Source organism: Hesperophylax consimilis, chromosome 27, assembly GCF_061612785.1.
Source record: "Hesperophylax consimilis isolate HC1 chromosome 27, BYU_Hcon_1.0, whole genome shotgun sequence".
NCBI classification, from domain to species: domain Eukaryota; kingdom Metazoa; phylum Arthropoda; class Insecta; order Trichoptera; family Limnephilidae; genus Hesperophylax; species Hesperophylax consimilis.
Window position 1 is genome coordinate 28,382,369 of NC_142862.1, and position 14,882 is coordinate 28,397,250.

At 35.9% G+C, this 14,882-nt stretch overlaps 1 protein-coding gene across 1 annotated transcript; it reads right to left on the bottom strand.

Annotated features, from left to right (window-relative positions):
• Positions 1 to 3,900: 3,900 nt before the first annotated feature.
• On the bottom strand, positions 3,901 to 10,067 carry LOC149410893 (uncharacterized). Its single transcript, XM_089647904.1, has 7 exons — positions 10,044 to 10,067; positions 9,024 to 9,120; positions 6,469 to 6,604; positions 5,976 to 6,097; positions 5,149 to 5,290; positions 4,184 to 4,371; positions 3,901 to 4,010 (listed from the first exon to the last, which is right to left on the bottom strand). The coding sequence occupies exons 1-7, from the start codon at positions 10,065 to 10,067 to the stop codon at positions 3,901 to 3,903; spliced, it is 819 nt and encodes a 272-aa protein (XP_089504030.1).
• Between the last annotated feature and the right edge of the window lie 4,815 nt (positions 10,068 to 14,882).

Below are 14,882 nucleotides of genomic sequence, written 5' to 3' on the forward strand. Positions count from 1 at the left end.
ACAGTGATCGCACACCAACCGTAAGATCGACAATAGACCCGAAATCACTTAACTGCAATAGAAAAGTTGTAATAGGAATCATGGTAAGCATGAATTAGCTGAACTAGACAGTGATCGCACACCAACCGTAAGATCGACAATAGACCCGAAATCACTTAACTGCACTACAAAAGTTGTAATAGGAATCATGGTAAGCATGAATTAGCTGAACTAGACAGTGATCGCACACCAACCGTAGAGATTGACAATAGACCCGAAATCACTTAACTGCAATAGAAAAGTTGTAATAGGAATCATGGAAAGCATGAATTAGCTAAACTAGACAGTGATCGCACACCAACCGTAAGATCGACAATAGAGCCGAAATCACTTAACTGCACTACAAAAGTTGTAATAGGAATCATGGTAAGCATGAATTAGCTTAACTATTCAGTGATCGCACACCAACCGTAAGATCGACAATAGACCCGAAATCACTTAACTGGAATAGAAAAGTTGTAATAGGAATCATGGTAAGCATGAATTAGCTGAACTAGACAGTGATCGCACACCAACCGTAAGATCGACAATAGACCCGAAATCACTTAACTGCACTACAAAAGTTTTAAAAGGAATCATGGTAAGCATGAATTAGCTGAACTAGACAGTGATCGCACACCAACCGTAGAGATTGACAATAGACCCAAAATCACTTAACTGCAATAGAAAAGTTGTAATAGGAATCATGGAAAGCATGAATTAGCTGAACTAGACAGTGATCGTTCACCAACCGTAAGATCGACAATAGAGCCGAAATCACTTAACTGCAATAGAAAAGTTGTAATAGGAATCATGGTAAGCATGAATTAGCTGAACTAGACAGTGATCGCACACCAACCGTAGAGATTGACAATAGACCCGAAATCACTTAACTGCAATAGAAAAGTTGTAATAGGAATCATGGAAAGCATGAATTAGCATAACTATTCAGTGATCGCACACCAACCGTAAGATCGACAATAGACCCGAAATCACTTAACTGCACTACAAAAGTTGTAATAGGAATCATGGGAAGCATGAATTAGCTGAACTAGACAGTGATCGCACACCAACCGTAGAGATTGACAATAGACCCAAAATCACTTAACTGCAATAGAAAAGTTGTAATAGGAATCATGGAAAGCATGAATTAGCTGAACTAGACAGTGATCGCACACCAACCGTAGAGATTGGTGATAGATCCAGAATGTCTAGACAGCAATTACCTTCTTCGACACATCCATCATTAATTGAGTTTGTGTGTGTTTTCAATAAACTTTAAGTAAACTGTACTGTTCTGAGTATACACGGTAAGTATAACAAACTGTACGTATCTGAGTACGCACAGTAAGTATAACCATAATAAACGATTTATTATCTTCCTTTTTTAGTAACAAATAGAGATATTGATATACTCACTGAGATATCTCGGGCTGAGAATTTCATTTACATACTATTGAAATTTAGTAGTATGGATAATATGAAGTAATTATAAATATATTATGTAGTGCTTATTTCTGAAATAATCATATATATGTTACATGGTATTTTTAGTGCAGTAATTTTGGTTTCAGTCTGTATTTGTCTCGCTATGTTTTATATCCAGTTACTTACTTGAGATTTGTCATAATATTTTTGTGAATTTTGAATGAGAGTGTGATTTTGTTGTATAGTTTAATATAGAGGAAGCTTTTTTAAATAACCGTCATTACAGACCAGTGACGAGCAACATGCGGCCCACAAACCCTTTCGCACGGGTCACTTGGCTAAATAAAATATAAAATAATTGGTTTCTGTTCTGTTTTGTAAAAGGGTTTACCTTCATCAATGTTTTCAGAATCAGCAGCTAAAAATAAAAATAAATAAATTACATGAAGTTTCTGAAAACTTGTAACTTGTAAGCAGTTAAGTTTCCACATGTTATTTAATATTTAAGAATGACAAAAATCAACATCATGTATTCGTTTCGTTTTCATTTTTTTTTACTAATAAATTTTATAAATTACAGATAAAAAAATTAACGCAGGCTATTCATGGTAGGTACCTATTTAGATTTTTTTTACGGTCACTCCTATTCAGATCCTATTAGTGATGTATGGTAATAAGTTGAGTATTTAAGCGATAGATGGCGCTAGTCATAAAGCTTACTCCAGAATCCGACAGATGTTTGACTTGATTAGATTGACATGGATCAAGCTTCCCGAACCAGAGAATTACCAACCCTCAGGTAATGAACAGTGTAGCTCAATCCAGACCTATTATTTGTAACGTAAATAAACACAATTATAATTAGAACCTTTTTACTTTTTAAGAAAGAGTTTCCAACACTTAAATCTGCAAAGTAAGGCAGATATAACAGATAGTACCGAAATTTATTTCGTATATTAACTGCTGTAAATTTTTTAACATAATGTCACCTAATTTCATAATTTAAAAAAATGCGGTGATTCATCATTGACAAAAAGTCTATATGCCATGTTTCAGTTCGTTCGGATGTCGAGAAAATGGTTAATTTCCACCTCCAAGATTATATTTCATTCATTAATTGTTTCAATGAAGAAAACAAAATCGACATTCAAATAGATGTTTTCATTTATTTATTTATTTATTAAGACATACACAGTACAATAAGATAGAGATAAGGATATTTTTCGTTATTACATAGTTGTAGTACCTATTACGCATGTCCATAAAATATCACTATGTAATTTCGCCTGAGATTGTTGTAAAAGGAAGAAAGTGTATGTAGAGAAAAAAAATTAATTGAAATCAAGAATTATAATATGCTTACGAATTGTAACTGACTGTTAATAAATAGAAGTTCTGAAAAATGCAGTGAAAGTGTTTTTGAAATATGTCACGCTAAGAAATTTAATAATTTAGTTTTGTATGTTAGAAAGGAATCACGAAAGATGTCTAAATGTAGTAATTTTTCGTAATGGGTGTATGTTGTGATTGCGCGAGTAATTACTGAGTTGTTTGCTGCATTGGTATTGTTGGCTTCAATATGAAATAGTGTAGTGTGCCGGGTACGCCTCGTTGGAACATTTAAATCAATGACGGATAGCTATTCGAGACTATCTATTTTATTATTTAGCAGATTATGTAGAAACAACAGATCTGACAATGTGCGTCTTTTTTGTAAAGTTAACATATTATTTGTAGTTTTGTTGTATTTCTTGAGTAAATGTTACGAAAATTTATTCTGTATACTTTCTACTAAATCTATGTATACCTAATATTGAGGATTCCATATTGTGGAAGCATTCTCCAGTGGACTTCTGACCAATGAACAAAACCACATTTCTAGAGTCTTAGCACTTTTGAAAACTTTGCATATTCCTAATAAGAAACCTAGCATCCTGTAGGATGCTTATTAAAAAGTCAATTCAGGGAAGACTAATGTGGAACCGTAGAAACAGCAATGTAGCAATCTACAACGTTGGATAGAAATAAAAATAACATTCAGTGTTTTTATTTTTATTTTAATAAATTATTTCCTTAAAACTAATACCAGTTATTATTTCACATTTACAAATGTTTCAAATCTTCATTTGGATGTAGAATAAATTGTACTTAGTAGGATGAGATAAACGGTTATAAAATCGTTACTGAAAATCCTTTTTTTTTACAAACCAATACTTTTAAAATTATCAACAATTATTTAACATAAATACAACATCTAACGCATTATTTATTTCATAAAACATTTAAATATATAAATAATCTTATTATTATAAAACCAAGAAGACATTCTCAATTGGCTTTCCCCAAGGCTCACTTTTAGGCCCAATATATTTTTTTCTCAAGTGCAAACAATTTTTATAATTTATATTCATTCAAAATATATGGAAAACATAATTTTACTACTTGAAAACAGTTTTAACAGTTGTTAAGGACAGAGTACGACATTTTGAAGCCAACCTCTCTGCCGTTCGGAATGATATACTTATCACTGTTGAAGAACATGTACAGGGGTCCAGGTGTCGAAACTGAAATAAATAAAATAACGTCAATATTACGAAGACACAAAATACATAAATCTCTTAAGGTGAAGAGGAATTAACCTTTACATTTCTGTAAGCTTCACAAGTCACGCAGTCTGGTGATCTGGCCGACAGTCGGTAATGTTAAGAAGTAAGGTAACCAAGCAAGATGTACTTACATGCCACGACAGACTGCTGCGCGCTGTTACCGCACCACTTGGTCCCGCGGCGGCCGAGCCTCGATACTCCGTCCGGGATCAGCAGGTAATCGCCCTTGCGATTATCGCGGCCGGGCCCTTCGCAGTCCGAGTCCAACTCGTTGTTGTTGTTGCTCAAGCTCGATAGCTGGAACTTTCTAGCCATCAGTCTGGAAGAAAGTTACACTACGGTTAAATCCCTTGACTTAGACAAAGGTGGCTACTTCATCCACTGATTCATTGCATTGATCATTGCACGGGGAAGAATTGGTAATTTATTTATCAAACGCTTGTAGAGATTTTACAGACATAATACAATAAAGTAATAACGGAGAAACCAGCATCCGAGACATTGTGTTTCATGCAATATTGCAAAACAGGATACTGCGGAGCATGTGGCTGCAGGTAAGCTAAATTGAAGTACTATGATATGTGTATTCTGTTATGGTCAATCATGTCAATCAAACCAGAGGTTTGAATCGAATAAGAAGAGATTTTATGGAAGCCAAGATGCTCGGGAGCACAGACAATGAGTTACAAGATGACAATGAAGAAGGGGGCAGTACCTATAGGCTATAGGCATATCAAAAACTAAAAATGAATAATGAAATAGCGAATAACATAATTCATATTATACGAACCAAACTCGTTTTTATTTCCCACATTTCTTAGATTCTCAAGGTTTAGTGAGTTTTTCCGCAATACCTTTGATTTGTAGGTCCTATCTAAGATTTTCATCAACTACCACCCCTAGATATTTTATGCTTTGGTAATTTTCTATAACTGTACAGTGATAATGCACATTATTTCAATGGCATTCTCTACTACAATCCACAATCCGCAAATGTGGTGCCTGACTCTTCTTTCCAAATTAGTTACCCTCACGATCTTCGGTTGGTTCAAACAACTTCTCTTCATTTTAACTAAAACCTTACACGGTCACTTACTTGACTCCGCACACGGAAGAGGCCCTCTTGAAGCAGATGGCGTAGCGCAGGTTCGGCAGGTAGGGCCCCTTACCAGAGTTGTAGTTGAAGGACTCGATGGAGCCGGACCTCTCGGGGTAGTACTGCAGACACCCGGCGGGAGCTGCAACACACAATGGTACGATAATGTTTAAGTCTCGCAAGTTAGTTGCAGACAACTTCAGAAAAGTAGATAATTTATAAATGCAATAATGCGTTAGGTTGGAGATTGCCCACCTTTGCAGGTCACAGGAGGCAGTCATTGCCCATCATAGAAATGCACAGTTAAATATTGGCGACGAGGGTGCTTATGAAAGAGCCTTGAAACTCTCCAAAAAAGAAAAAGAAAAATATTTATTTAAAAAAAAAAAAGACAAACATTCCCGGTTTACGAATAACCTGATAATGTTCGAAAATCTCCTACTACCACTACAGTAAGCGGAAAATGTTGCTTGTGTCGTGATGCAAGACTTAGCGAGCCGAAAAATTAAACGAAATATGCTTGGGATGCAACTAAGCGACTAACTCGTTAATTCAAAGATTTGAAAATGTTTTTCTGTTGTATCCAATTTTAACTGACTGAGTATTCTGAAGCTAAGAATATGATGTTTTCAATAATTAACATTTTTTTATCATTATCTCTAACCTCAAATAGAATATACAAGAAAATTGTCCAAAAATTACAATTATAACGACTTGCACCATAAATCTGATATCTTATAAAAAAGTACAAATAGTATTGAATAAATTAATAAAAGCAAGTTTTCTGCTAGTGTTTGTGGAGCCTCGGCTGAGTTTGTATCATTTACCTAAGAGTTGTTTATCAGCATCGACTGTACTACGTCTTCCTGAGACGGTTGCAATCAGACTGCTGACCCCAGCGTTGATGGTTTGGTCCTGACGGTTGAAGTCTTCGAGTTCCTTTGAATGCCTGAAAAACCAGCCCAGTGTGATTAGTCCACGTCACTCAAATACATGATCATTTGATGTCAATCGATAGAACATTACTCCACGGCCCTTAAATAAACGTTCAGTTAATGTTACTCAAATAGAAGAACAGTTCACGTCATGTAATAAAATAAATAATATGCTCTGTTTTAGAGTGGGCCCAAGTGTGTGTTTATGTTGTTTGGTTTGAGAAAGAAATGACAAATAAGTGATTTATGAACTGTTCGTTGTAGTAATCTACAGTAATATTTTCCATGTTTGTATTTATATATAGATGTGTTATTTTTTGGTAAATTTAAATCGATGATCAGTTCGCATTATTCATATACCAAACATAATGGAAAGACAGCAAACCTTTTGCCCTTGTCTTCGATTTGCCGAATGCGGATTCTCCAGTTGGGTGTGGCGAGGTTGTCGTTGTGCAGCCTGTCCGCAATCTTCAGCGTGATCCGGATCCCACCGTGCTTGAACGAGTCCAAGGAAACGTAAACTGGAAAATATTTAAACACAATAAGAAACGTATTATTGTTATGAGTATCTGCGAGAAGATTTCTCGAATATGACAATGTTTGCTCGACTGTTGATGCTTCCCGCTATCTGTTCCTGTTACTTGTCTGTGGATGCTTCCCGCTGCCTAATCCTGTTACTTGTCTGTGGATGCTTCCCGCTACCTGTTCCTGTTACTTGTCTGTGGATGCTTCCCGCTGCCTAATCCTGTTACTTGTCTGTGGATGCTTCCCACTGCCTAATCCTGTTACTTGTCTGTGGATGCTTCCCGCTACCTGTTCCTGTTACTTGTCTGTGGATGCTTCCCGCTACCTGTTCCTGTTACTTGTCTGTGGATGCTTCCCGCTGCCTAATCCTGTTACTTGTCTGTGGATGCTTCCCACTGCCTAATCCTGTTACTTGTCTGTGGATGCTTCCCGCTACCTGTTCCTGTTACTTGTCTGTGGATGCTTCCCGCTACCTGTTCCTGTTACTTGTCTGTGGATGCTTCCCACTGCCTAATCCTGTTACTTGTCTGTGGATGCTTCCCGCTACCTGTTCTTGTTACTTGTCTGTGGATGCTTCCCGCTACCTGTTCCTGTTACTTGTCTGTGGATGCTTCCCGCTGCCTAATCCTGTTACTTGTCTGTGGATGCTTCCCACTGCCTAATCCTGTTACTTGTCTGTGGATGCTTCCCGCTACCTGTTCCTGTTACTTGTCTGTGGATGCTTCCCGCTACCTGTTCCTGTTACTTGTCTGTGGATGCTTCCCACTGCCTAATCCTGTTACTTGTCTGTGGATGCTTCCCGCTACCTGTTCCTGTTACTTGTCTGTAGATGCTTCCCACTACATGGTCATGTTACTTGTTATGTGTGAATATCACGTACGTTATTATAATCTGAGCATTCATTGATGGCGTTAATTTAATTATTTTATGAAATTACACTTTTTGCAAGTTATGCTTTAAAATTTTAAGACAAATTATTTGTTTGACTCCATACATACGCCTTTTAAAATTGATAAATAGTTGTAATAATAAATAACCTTTCTTGAAAGAATAGAGTTTTATACGGACAAAACTATTTATTCATATTCATTTATTGCGTATGAAAGGGCACAAACAAATAATTCGTCTTAATATTATAGCTGTGTTTAGAGACAATATCTGACATTAAAGCATAATTTTTACAAAGTGTATTTCATTAAAATAATAAAATTAACATTATCTATAAACGCGTAGATTTTGACGTACGTTACGTTTACCCTTAACTTAGATTCTACTGAAATTAACCTTGTATTATTAACGATGTAGTTATTATTTTTCACCGCAATAAAAAAATATCAAAACAATATATAATACACAATTATTGCCAGATTCAAAAAATACCATAGCAAATATGCATAAAGTTCTCTAATATTTTTGTATCGATTAGTGGGCGAGATTTAAGACAAAACACCACAGACATAGGAATTAATAGACGAGAAGATAATGGCGAGGGGTAAAATCAACTGTTGAAGAACGAAGGGAGTGAAGCTGACTGTGATTCGTCAATAAATCAATCTGACAGTAAATAGGCATCTCGCATTATAATATCACCATTTACTTCTTAAAAGTAAAATCTGCTTTTGAATGAATAGACATTTTTACATGGGAGCGCAAATTACTCGCCACGTTATGAACAAATTTGCGAAGTCCAAATTCGGCAAAAAAATTCTGTTCTATTTTCAGAGTCGAATATTTCGTTTAAGTATTTAGTTAAGACACTTTTATAAATGTTCATAATTTACTTCCCAGCAACCAACCAGCTTTGTGTTTCGCGTCCAGACGTTTCTCGATGTGATAGTAACAACTGATTCATATTATACGATGTGAATATGCTTAAAATAAAGTAAAATAATGCTTATATATGGAATTTAATACGACAATTGGGTTTATTCTCTTTTTCACATCTACTTTTAAAGTTTTCATAGTACAAGTCAACATTTTGCCGTGTTATTTCGTAAAATGAACCGATGATGCCTCGACCATAGTTCGCACAAGAATGATGACGTCACGTTTTCAAATTTCACTTGAGGCCATACGCGAGCACAGCCGGCTCCAATGGAACCGGTATGGGGAGTGGGGATAATACGCTTTTAATCACTTAGGGCAGGTCTACTAATATTCATATGTCTATGCAAAACACAGAGTTAGACAAAGCTACGAGTATTTCGATATTCCAGTGATTTTTTATGACCGTTGCTCTGAATAGAAAAAAACACAAATGCATATTTAGGTGTAACCGGATGGTTTTTGGGGATATAATATTAGTGCTGGTGCAAAAGGTGTGCAAAATAATTTTGGAGCCCTTTGACATCCCCAACTGGAGTAAGTGACGAGTGCAAAGAGAGTGGTAAATAATCTGGGTAGGTGGGTACTCACAGTGTTGTCCAGAGTTCTCTCCGCAGAGGTGAGGGATGATGGTACGGGAATTGACGTAATTGGTCACCTCCATCACATCGTGATGGCACTTGTACACCTAGAAAACATACAATCTTATAACACAAGTTGTATTTCATATTTGTTATAAGCATTTACTTTGTGGCTCGTCATAATATTAATAAATTTTTTTTGTATCTCTCACAAAAGACTAATCTAGGCGACCAGATTTATAAATAATGTAAGCATGAATTGAATTTGTGATGGGTCACAAATTTAAAATTTGCAGAGCAAAAATAATATGTACCTGTCACATTGGCGTTTAATGTTGTTTTGCACCCTAAATTATTTTGTTGTCATTTTTAAAAGTTTTTAAAAACTTTAGAGTTTTTTATTCTCCTGACGAAGGAAGGGTGCTTCCGAAACCGGTAGAGTACAATTAAAAATAAAGTGGTCTAAAACAAATTTATATCTTTTATTGTAAGTTTTATTTATTTATTTTAATCGGGTTCAATTTCAGGCCACATCACAACGAAGCAGAATAGATGATTAAACTATAGTTAAACCGAAAAACGACCGTTCTCTAGTTTTGTCAGGAATGTAGAACTACCAATAAACTACGTCCTTCTGCACGATAGGAGATATGCGCTTGTGCCTCTTCCTTTGTTTGCGGTCTAGCTAATGAAAATCAAGTATCTTCCAGTCGAGTGAAGTGCTGGTGAAGGTCCGATAATCATCAAATAATGTTTTCAGCCGATTATCATTGGTGCACAGAAATGATGATTTAAGATTTATAAATATTGAAAGAATTAATGTCGGTCATAAAGCAGGTCTCTTGGATAAGTGACATCCCCTTAGGGGGTATTTCACTTTGTCGGGCTAAATATCTGACTAGCTAGCCGTTGGCTGGCTAGATCAGAATAACTTCGTTATTAAACGGCGACCGTTTCACCATTGTTGCCGAGCTTCCGGATAGATAACACTCGAAATAGTCTGGCAACATCGCAAAATGTTTGCAGTTACCCCATCTACTACCACGCCTGTCATGTTTTGCCACAATGTCTATGGAATGCTAGCGTCAACGCCAATTGATCTGTGGTCAACGCCGTCATCCAGTTTCCCGCCACAGTCCGCACACCGCAAAGTGTGCATTTTTTGGTTATGTTATGTTGATTATCAGGTCATTTTAGATAGATTCGTGTCGAATTAATACATTGTTTCTTATTTTGAACACAATCAAATAATTCAGGATGGATCATACAAGCATTCAAATTCATTCGAACTCTTAAAACTCGCGGCCTTCGCATCGCGGCCCTTTCACCTGCTTCTGTAAATAAAACCTCGGTATCCATAATAATTCGCAACAAAATTCGACTCACTTCTCCGTTGTCAAACTCGGAATGTTTTGACGCCATCTTTGATTCGAGGAATAGCGCCTAACGTGAGGTTCGAGCACTGATTAGTCAAATCGAACTTTAACCTGAGCGTTAGCGTTATTCAGATATAGTGAAAACGAAAAAACGACTAATCCGCGGATTAGTGCTTAGTCAGAACATAATCAGAGATAGTGAAATACCCCCTAAGTCTTAATGGTGACAAGTCAACATTAAGCTGCTTAATCAAATATTGTTACAAAGTTACCAAAAATGTTCATTTACTGGAATAACTTACATGATGTTGAACGGGGGTTGGTGTGGTAGTTTTTGCGGTTGTTGGTGTGAGGGTGGGTGGTGTTGGGGTAGTTGGTGTTGGGGTAGTTGGTGTAGGGGTAGGTGGTGTTGGTGGTGTAGGGTTGGGTGGTGTGGGTGGTGTGGGTGATGTGGGGGTTGGTGGTGTGGGTGGTGTGGGTGATGTGGGGGTTGGTGGTGTGGGTGGTGTGGGTGATGTGGGGGTTGGTGGTGTTGGTGGTGTGGGTGGTGTGGGTGGTGTGGGTGGTGTGGGTGATGTGGGTGGTGTGGGTGATGTGGGTGATGTGGGTGGTGTGGGTGATGTGGGTGATGTGGGTGGTGTGGGTGATGTGGGTGGTGTGGGTGGTGTGGGTGATGTGGGTGGTGTGGGTGGTGTGGGTGATGTGGGTGATGTGGGTGGTGTGGGTGATGTGGGTGGTGTAGGTGGTGTGGGTGATGTGGGTGGTGTGGGTGATGTGGGTGGTGTGGGTGATGTGGGTGGTGTGGGTGGTGTGGGTGATGTGGGTGATGTGGGTGGTGTGGGTGATGTGGGTGATGTGGGTGATGTGGGTGGTGTAGGTGGTGTGGGTGATGTGGGTGATGTGGGTGGTGTGGGTGATGTGGGTGGTGTGGGTGGTGTGGGTGATGTGGGTGATGTGGGTGGTGTGGGTGATGTGGGTGGTGTGGGTGGTGTGGGTGATGTGGGTGATGTGGGTGGTGTGGGTGATGTGGGGTTTGGTGGTGTTTGTGGTGTGGGTGGATTGGGTGGTCCTCCTTGTCTCGGTTTGGGGATCAGGTCATCGGACCCGAAGCGATCGCGGTTCCATGGATTGAAATCTTCAGAGTTTACAACTTCTGCGTTCCAGCCACCATCGTACTCCGCACCAAAGCTGCCTCTGGTCTGCACTAAATCTTCGAATCCTCCATTTTTAAAAAATGTTTCTTCGTCGTAATCGGAATCTATTTCACCATCTTCAATCGCTCTGCGGTATCTTCGGTGGTCCCCGGAGTTGCCAGTGCCGGCCTGGGGAGAAGTGTTACCGCCATTATTTGGACCGTTAATGTTATAGTTTCTGCCTTGTTGCCAGCCATTGCCATTTCCTCCACTATTCCAGCCTCCGTTTCCCCAGTTTTCTCCGTTGCTGTTCCAGCCTCCATTTCCCCAATTTCCATTCCAGTCGCTTTCCTGAAAGTCAAAATAAAATATCTTAAGAATTTAAACTCATATTTTCAGTCAGTCATATCCTCTTGTGGTGTGCCAGGAAATTCCAAGCTCAATTTAATTCCAAAATCAAACGTCAAGTGTCCACTAAAATTTTTTTTATGTCGCATTAAATAGGTATATGATAACAATTCTTCCAGATTTCGGTAGTTTATACAACTGTTGTTACTAATAATATTATTTTGTACAAGAAACCTTTAAATAAATAATGCTAAAAATAAAATTATTCATTATGGCGTAAAAATTTTGATATTTCTTACGAAATTAATTTTCATCACTTTTCTTGGGTGAAATATTATAAAAATTACATCAAAATAATGTAGATATCTTTCTGATGATACCTCAAATCTATTATTTCCACAATCAATTTATATCAAAAACAATGAAAGAAGACGCTTTGACACTAAAAACGCGGCACATATTTCGTTGGCATTCCACAGAAAAATTCTTTGTAAAAAATCTGAAAAGCTAGTCATTCCGGTATTTGCTGCGTAAAGAACGAGAATAGCCCAAGCGATTGTGACCTTGTTCTTCATACAAATTCCTTATACATAAGGGTCAAAATCGCAAATATATATATATTTTTTTAATTCGTAGATAATGTAAGGCACTCACATATGCGGTCCCGGCATATGAGTCAAAAATCTCACATTCACTGTCAGCGACATTCTATTCAACTATTGATAATTTCACATTTAAACGTATAGTTGAATTTTTTAGCTGTTTAATGTAATTTCCTAAAATTCAATCATAAAAACATTAATTTTCTAAATAAATAAATATTTTCTTCATTAATCTTTTAAAAAATGTAATATCCATTACATGCTTCTTTACATTGTATAATTGTTTACATTTGATTTTTTAACTTCACTAGGACGTTACCTGTATTAACTTTAATAATTTTATAAAATAATAAAACTTTCACAAAGATTATATACTGTGAGAACAATATTTTTACATTAATGTTTTTACAAACTGGGTACCTACTAAGCTAAATCCAGCCAATTCATTATAATAAAATGTAGTAAACATGTGTTGATATTTGATTGTAAAAAAACACAATAAACTATTAATTTTAAAAGGAATGAGATGAAAACAAGAAAAAAAGGTATTACATTACGCTATTAATTTTTTTTGTTGTAATGTTTATTTTATTAAGTTATAAAATTTTACATCTTATACCTTATATATTATTTTCTATGACTACTACAATATTATTTACTATTTCCATACTAAAAGACTTTTAGCTTCCTCAACAATTACCGGAAGTTCATTGAACATTTTAAAACCTTTATAATAAATATTGTTTTGTGTTCCCGATAAATGTGTTTTAGGAGGCCTAAAATCGTTGCAGTTTCTCGTAGGATATAATTTTTTTTTTTTATTTATTATTTAACATTATAAATGATAACAATATGCAGAATTATAAATAATTTGTTCATTATTATTCTATTTCTCCATAAGTTGAGCTCCAGGAGCTCGTGTTTATGGGAGGAGTCTTTACATTTAGTTCTAATGATTTAACAATAATCAAAAACTTTTGAAATAAATACAAACATAATATTAACATAGGTACACAAATTAGAAAATTGTTTTTTTAAAGATAATTAAAATAATTCATCTTTTTACAGATTAAGTAAGCGTGAGGAAATTAAGGGTACAATATATTAAGAAAAATTTAGAAAAGTAGTTTTTTTTAAAGACAATCAAATTAATATATATTTTTTACAGATTGAGTAAGTGTAAGAAAATTAGGGGTACAATATATCATTATCCAATTTTAGGGACTTAATTAACTTTTTGAATTGTTCATAATTCACAGTTTCGGTTACACTAATTTTATTTTTGGACAATAATATATTGTACCATCTCACACCTAAATACGAATAGTGGTGCTGAGCCGTGGTCGTTCTAAGCATAGGAATGGCTATTAAGCCATTTGTTTTGAATCTATTGCTTATGCTATCTGAGGGGTGGATTTTATAAATAAAATATTCTTTATAAATTTGATATAAGGCGATTCTCTTATACAATTCTGTTATAGATGGTACATTAAATTCCTGAAATATCTCTAAAGTAGGGGAGTCATATGGTTTTCTAAGGATGATTTTTATAATTATTCTTTGAATTGTAATTATGGGCTGTAAAGAAGCCTTAAAAGCCCCTCCCCACCCAATAATCCCGTACTGCAATAAGGACTGAATTAATGCATAATAGACAATTTTGATAGTTTTCTTATTTAAAATATTTCGTATATTATAGAAAATATAGATAAGTTTTCTTATTCTTTCAACAGTGAGATTAATATGGTCTTTCCATTTAACATTTTTATCTATTAAGATACCAAGATATTTTATATTGGATTTATGATTTAGTTTCGCGCAGTCCGTATTACATGTACCGTCATTTACACAGTTTTTAGAATGAATTGTTATGTTAATTAGGTTATTTGGCACATCTTCTTGTAGAGTGAAAGGAATACAATATGTTTTTTCTGTGTTAAGTGATAATAAATTGCCATCGAACCAATTTTTTATAACCTTCATATCCTGATTCGCTGCATTGGTAATTTCGTTCCATGTCTTTTTTTCGATAATTATTGCAGTGTCGTCAGCAAAGGATATAAGTTTACCATTAAGTGATAATTTAAACATATGGTTAACGTAAATTATAAATAAAATTGGTCCAATAACAGTCCCTTGGGGAATTCCAAATTCTAAAGTTTCATCTACGCTAAGTGAGCTATTAAGTTTTACTTTTTGGTTTCTTTGAGTTAGATAGCTTTGCAGCCAATACCTTACCTTACCAATAATACCGATATCATTTAATTTATTAATTAGTTTTGTATGGGAGATACTATCAAAAGCCTTACGTAAATCAATGAAAATGCCAAGGCATTTATTTTTTTTATCTAATGCACGGTATATAGTTGAAGTTAGTTCTGCAATGGCATCATGAGTGCCTAGTTTCTCT